Source organism: Lucilia cuprina, chromosome 4, assembly GCF_022045245.1.
Source record: "Lucilia cuprina isolate Lc7/37 chromosome 4, ASM2204524v1, whole genome shotgun sequence".
Lineage (NCBI taxonomy): Eukaryota > Metazoa > Arthropoda > Insecta > Diptera > Calliphoridae > Lucilia > Lucilia cuprina.
The window spans coordinates 67,253,255-67,260,167 of record NC_060952.1 but is presented as its reverse complement, the minus strand read 5'-3'; the positions used below and the strand labels follow the sequence as shown (position 1 = coordinate 67,260,167).

General features: G+C 30.3%; 1 protein-coding gene across 2 annotated transcripts in view; it reads right to left on the bottom strand.

Annotated features, from left to right (window-relative positions):
* The window catches only part of LOC124419635 (V-type proton ATPase subunit F), a 12,153-nt gene extending 5,481 nt beyond the window's left edge, over nucleotides 1-6,672 (bottom strand). For both annotated transcript variants that reach the window (XM_046949847.1, XM_046949848.1), the window contains exons 1-2: nucleotides 6,519-6,672; nucleotides 6,197-6,284 (exon numbers count right to left, since the gene is read on the bottom strand). In XM_046949847.1, the coding sequence (XP_046805803.1) occupies nucleotides 6,197-6,284; nucleotides 6,519-6,599 (169 nt within the window). In that variant the 5' untranslated portion in view covers nucleotides 6,600-6,672. The remainder of the gene's footprint in view (nucleotides 1-6,196; nucleotides 6,285-6,518) is intronic.
* Nucleotides 6,673-6,913: the final 241 nt, after the last annotated feature.

Genomic DNA, 6,913 nt, shown 5'->3' with positions numbered 1-6,913 from the left:
CCATAATCAACCTGATTGCTTTTGTGAGCAGCTTACATATCTACCAATACAAAACACTTGTGGTTTCACTCAAGGTTGGAAATGGATGGATAGTCGATGGAAACTTTAAGTTAATTCACGTTATTAATTTGGAGGAGTATAGGAAATTGACAACCAATATATCATCTCTTATACTGAAGAACATTCCACCGAGTAAAAATAAAGAATTTATTTTGCACCACATGTCGCAACTGCAAGAACGCCTTGATGAACTGACAAATGCAAAAAAGAAGATCGCAAAGATCAATCGATTGGATCGGATCGGCCTGGAAATGGGTAGCTGGAAGCCCTGATGCTACAGATGGGAACAGGGTACTTGAGAGCCAAGAGAATATCATCGCGAACAACAATGAGCAATATAAAATTAACAAAGAGCTTCAACAAACTACAAATCAAGCAGTGAAAATGATTAATGAAATTGTCTCTAGATTAAATAACATTACGAGCGGAAAAGACTACACCTTATTAGAGCAGAGTACCATCAATAAAATAATTATCTTAAAGGACTAAATAAACGAAATTGTTCGAGCTTGTCAGTTGGCTAAGAGCGGAATTGTCAACACTAATCTACTGGATCAATCAGAAATAAATAGAATAATTGACGAATTGGAAACCTTGCCTTACAGCAATGCGATAGAAGCAGTGGACTACGGAACGCCATCAATTTCTACAAACGGCTCATCGCTTTTATACATCCTATCTATCCCAAAGCTTGAAAGCTTCTATAATTTACTTCTTACTAGAGCCGCTATTGTTGAAGGAAAGCAAGTAGAATTGCCGTTTGAAAAGGTGCTTGTCAATGAAGCCGAGACTTATGGCATCAAGGGTAACTGCCTTTTAATTAATAATTCAACAGTTTGCAAAAGATCATCTCTAACTAAATTAGAAGACGAGGACTGCTTAAGCCGTATTCTTAAGGGAGGATCAGCAAGGTGTATACTTACCCAGGAGGAAATTGTCGAATTGTTGAGTGACGACGTTATCTTTTTAACGAACTTTAAGGGTTTGGCTGAGTCAAATGACAAAACTGAATATCTGAATGGTAGCTATCTCCTGCAGTTTTCTAATGAGTCAATAGTGACAAAGAACCATACGTATTCAAGCAGTTCTATTACAAAGATTCAAGCCCTACCACTCGTACTAGCGAACGTAACTCATGACAACCTACTGCTGGACATTAAATACGTCCATGGAGTGAGCCTGAACAATATAAACCGATTAAACCAGCTAGGAACAAAATTTGAAAGCACTATTGGAATCAACGTAATTATTACTGCATTCATAATCTTTTGCGTTGGATGGCTTTGGTACCAACAAACAAAAAAAATTGAATCTCCCAAAAGTACGAGTCCAACTATCAACAGTAGATTCTGAGATCTGCGGGACGCAGACATTTAAGGAGGGAGGAGTTAACACCGCTGGCAACACATCCGTCTAAAAAATAATTGATTGTCAGCTTTTTTTATATTTTTACTTTTACACGCGCATCCGATCCGATTACAAAATTGTCTTCTTGCAATAATTCTGTGAGAAACTAATTTTACACAGTCAGCGTCTGCATATTTGCACATGTAGGTGCAACGTGATCGATTCATGAGAATGAGCCAACAAAGCTGGCCTGAAATGTACAGTCTTGGTTGCGGTGGGAATCTAATCGAACGTCGAGCTGAATTTTAACTCTTGAATTAATAATTAATATTTTGTCAATTTTAAAGTTAATAAAAGTAATAAGTTTTTAATATCAAAAATCCTGTGAATGTTTGAATTGAATAAAATAAAAAATTGTGTAACTCAAATTGTGAGTGTCTGAATTTTTATTTATTTAAAATAAGGAGCCGTGGTTCGTTCTCAAAATTAATTTTTTTAATTCATTCCGTTTAAAATCCTTTAACTCACAGTATCAAACTGTTTTTGTTATTGTGGTTTCTTGTTTATAAACACAAATCAAAGAATGAACATGACGTTACGTTGCTATTGGCTAGAAACATGAAATTGAGCACGTAGAGCCCGGATTAGACGAGAATACATTAAACGGGACTTTTTGATACTTTTTCGTTCTACATAATGTACTTTTTTGAATTTTCTATAATATTGAACCTAGAAACATCAAATTTAGAATGTAGGATCTTGACTAGGTAAGAACCTATAAAAAGGAACTTTTTGGTATTTTTTTTAATTTTCTACAATATTGAACCTAGAAACATGATATTAAGTATGTAGATCCCGGATTAGTCCAGAACACATTAAAAGGGGACGTTTTGGTACTTTTTCGTTCTACAAAAGGTACTTTTTGAATTTTCTATAATATTGAACCTAAAAACATGAAATTTAGCATGTAGAGCCTTGACTAGGTAAGAACCTACAAAAAGGGACTTTTTAGTACTTTTCCGTTCTACAAAAGTTTTTTTGAATTTTCTATAATATTGAACCTAGAAACATTATGTACTTTTACGCTCCACAAAAGGTACTTTTTGAATTTTCTATAATATTGAACCTAAAAACATGAAATTTAGCATGTAGAGCCTTGACTAGGTAAGAACCTACAAAAAGGGACTTTTTGGTACTTTTCCGTTCTACAAAAGTTTTTTTTGAATTTTCTATAATATTGAATCTAGAAACATTATGTAAAGCCTGGATTAAGTGGGAACCCATAAAAGGGAAGATTTTGGTACTTTTTCGTTCTTCAAAAGGTACTTTTTAAAATTTCTATAATATTGAACCTAATAATAATTCAGATCGTATAAAATGGGCTTCAATTGGTATTTTTTTATTTTTTGTAATAAAATTCGTAATGACTGTTTTTAACACATCATGGTGAAGGGTACATAAGATTCGGCACAGCCGAATATTGAACTCTTACTTGTTTTTTCATGCTTTGTTAAATAAGCAACAAGAACACTGTATATTGGAAAAAGATGTACACGTATGTGTAGATGTATTTGTATTTCGTTTTGTATGTTTGGATGCTGTTGGCTTCATTGAATTGTGTATTTAGTTTTTGTTTTGTTTTTGTGAATTCTGTTCGTATATTTAGATATAGGTTTGTTTTATTGCCTTGTTTATTTTGTTTTTCTGTGTTTTTCGTTATGTATGTTTAGATGTCTGTTGGTTTAATTGCCTTGTGTATTTTGTTTTCTATTTCGTTTAGCGTTGTTGTTGTTCATTTTGTTTTGCTTTTGGTGTAATAATAATGTAGTCGGGAAAAAAATTAAAATTTATAAAACTATATGTTTAAAATACACAATGGTGAAGGGTATATAAGATTCAGCACAGCCGAATATAGCACTCTTACTTGTTTTTTATTAAGATTTTCTCTCAAATATTATAAATTTGCTTTTATGTGAAATTCTTTTCTTTATATAGAAATTAATATTTTTAAGACTTTTCCACGAATTCAAAATACAATGAACTAGTGTATGACTGTTGCTGAAAAACTTATTAGACATATTTAGGAACACAAATATGTTTCTCAAAATGTCTGAAGATGTAAAGGCGAGATCATTATTTCCATGACATATTTTCAAGAATCAGTAGTCGGGAAAAAGATTTAAAATTTATAAAACTATATGTTTAAAATACACTATGGTGAAGGGTATATAAGATTCAGCACATCCGAATATAGCACTCTTACTTGTTTTTTATTAAGATTTTCTCTCAAATATTATTCTTTATTATTCTTTTCTTTATATAGAAATTAATATTTTTAAGACTTTTCTACGAATTCAAAATACAATGAACTAGTGTATGACTGTTGCTGAAAAACTTATTAGACATATTTAGGAACACAAATATGTTTCTCAAAATGTCTGAAGATGTAAAGGCGAGATCATTATTTCCATGACATATTTTCAAGAATCAGTAGTCGGGAAAAAGATTTAAAATTTATAAAACTATATGTTTAAAATACACTATGGTGAAGGGTATATAAGATTCAGCACATCCGAATATAGCACTCTTACTTGTTTTTTATTAAGATTTTCTCTCAAATATTATTCTTTATTATTCTTTTCTTTATATAGAAATTAATATTTTTAAGACTTTTCCACGAATTCAAAATACAATGAACTAGTGTATGACTGTTGCTGAAAAACTTATTATACATATTTAGGAACAAATTTTGGAATATCTCAAACAAAAATAAGTACATAACTCATCTAGTAAGCACTTTACTCGATGAGTTCTGGTGATATTTCTAGTGAATTTGTAAGCAAATATTTTGCTGGGTAATAGTGAGTTTTTCTTAACCGGTTAATTGATGGAAATTATTCGGCTTATTCGTTATTATCAAATTTCAAGATAATTTTCATTTATTCACACGATTAATCGTCAAAAACTTATCTATTAATCGTTTGAATACTCTAGTTAGTACACTTGTAATCAGTTATTTTCTGGTTATCGTCAAACAAAAACCGGATAGGTAAATATTTTGTTGAGTAAATTTTATTTGAAAATTATCTCTAGATTTTTTTACTTTTCCAGAAAATGTGTAAATTTATTTTTAAAGATCAACGATTAATCGTTTGAATACTCTAGTTAGCACACTTGTAATCAGTTATTTTCTGGTTATCGTATAACAAATACCGGATAGGTAAATATTTTGTCGAGTAAATTTTATTGGAAAATTATCTCTAGATTTTTTCACTTTTCCAATTTAAATTAAATTTATTTTCAAACCAATTAAATTATTAATTAATTTCCATATATTAATTGCGTTTCCTTTTCATAATCGATCCAATTGACTTTTCTGATGGAGAAAATTGTTTTTTCCGTAATGTAATTTTTCTTTTTCCAATTGTCTTAAAAGCTCCATGTCATTTTTGCTTTTGTAAAGTTAAATAAATTTGTTAGTTTGTTTGATTGGGTAAAAAATCGAAATTTTTGAAGCAAAAATCGGTAAATCGGCACTTTACAATTTTGAAGGTAAAATATCGACAAAATGTCGATAAATCTCAAATAAAAGCCTAAGCTTCCACTTTTAAATCTACTGAGAAATTTAAAATAGGTTGAGATAGAACTAAGTAACTAAATTATAAATTATTTGAATAAAAACTTTTATTCGTTATTCTTCGAATAATCGAATAATTTTTTTAAATATTGTAAGTTTTCATTCAAATAATTCTTAACACGAATAATTGACAATCCTAGCAACAACTAAAGGTAGAATTTCATAATGCATATAACTCTTTCCTAATTGATTATCCTGTCATCTTATCTTTCAGTATACATATAATAACTTTATCGGCATTATAAAATCCTACCTTTAGTTATTGCCAAGTTCTAATAATGGACCTAAATTTGCTAAACATAGTTTGGCTCGTATTAATTTTTATGCCAGTAATGAGCGCTAAATATAAAAATAGTTTATGTCGAATTTCGTCATTATACTTCAACTTTTAAAACAGTTGTGACTGTTTTCTGGCTGGGAGATGAACATTTTCAATACCAAACAAACCGTACTTATACATTAAGGTGGTAGTACACAACACGCGTTGAAGCGGAAACACGTTTCACGCTTTTCAAACTTTTCGCGCTTTTTAAGCTGCAAGTTATACAACACGTGTCGTTTCGTCCTTTATTTGTCTGTTTTAAAAATCAAAATTTTAGGTTTATGTTTTTTGAATATATTTCTTCAAACGTAGTAAAAATTTATTTAATTTTAGTTTATTCTTATTCTACAAAACAACCCTGAACAGCTGCCGACGTGTCAAAAGTTGCTGAACTTTTCGTGGCAGACGCGTTACAAACTACAGTGTGTAACTTGTTAAATGAAAATTCATATTTTATTTTTTTGGACAGAAGCGTACAACGCATTGCCGCATATAACGCGTGTTGTGTACGTCCACCTTTATACTTTTGTAAAATTTCAACCCTTTACCTCTTTCCGTTCGGACCTTATCGTATTTTCAAAAGACAGAAGGACGAACATGGCTTGATCATCTTAGAATTTAATAGAAAATAATATATTTTTGTTGGTCCACGATGTATTTCAAACCGATTGACAAAATTAATATACCCTCATCTTTTTTGATAGTGTGTATAAGATGTAGGTATTTTATTTTGAATTTCAATCTTTGTTTTGATTGTTTTGTTTTCTCTGATAATTAGTATAACTTATAACTTACAACTTGATTGTGTATATTGACTATTAAAATATTACCTTCTGTTACCATTAGAAAACTGCGATTCCTTTTAATTACGTCAAATGATTCCCCAACACCAGCTAATAAGAATCCAGTTGTAGTTTCCTTTTGTAAAGCATTACATAAAATTATATAAAAGCAAGTTAGAGTGCAATATTCGGCTTCCCTATAAACATATGTATGTAAATATATACCCTTTACCTTAAGCTAGTTTTTCATTAACGCGTCGAATATTTATAAGTGCTGTAAGGTCACCGTAAAATTAGCATGAAAGTGAAGGGTATAATTATGTATATACAAATTTAAAAAAATGTACCGATTTTTATAGAATGTTTTTACCTCATCTGCGATTATTCCTATTAACATTCGCATGTCTTCATCTATGGACGAGACGTCTTTTAATCTTTTAGCACTGTCCATAAGTATTTGATGTTTGTTTGTTAAAGTAATTCCGAAATTAAAATAAATATATATTGCAATAAAAAATTATTATTTTAATAAAAAAATATACAAATGTATGTTGTACACTCAAAACAAATAATAGTAAATGTGATATTGTATTACAGCATTTCCTCACGCCCTACCCAAAAGTTTTTTCTGATAGAGTAGAAATAAAGTGATTTCGCCAAGGTATAATTACTCTGCAAAAATGATTGGAGTACATGATCCATTAAGCTAATACCAAAACTACTCTCCTGAAAACAATATATAGCTATATGATTCTTGTTGTTCTT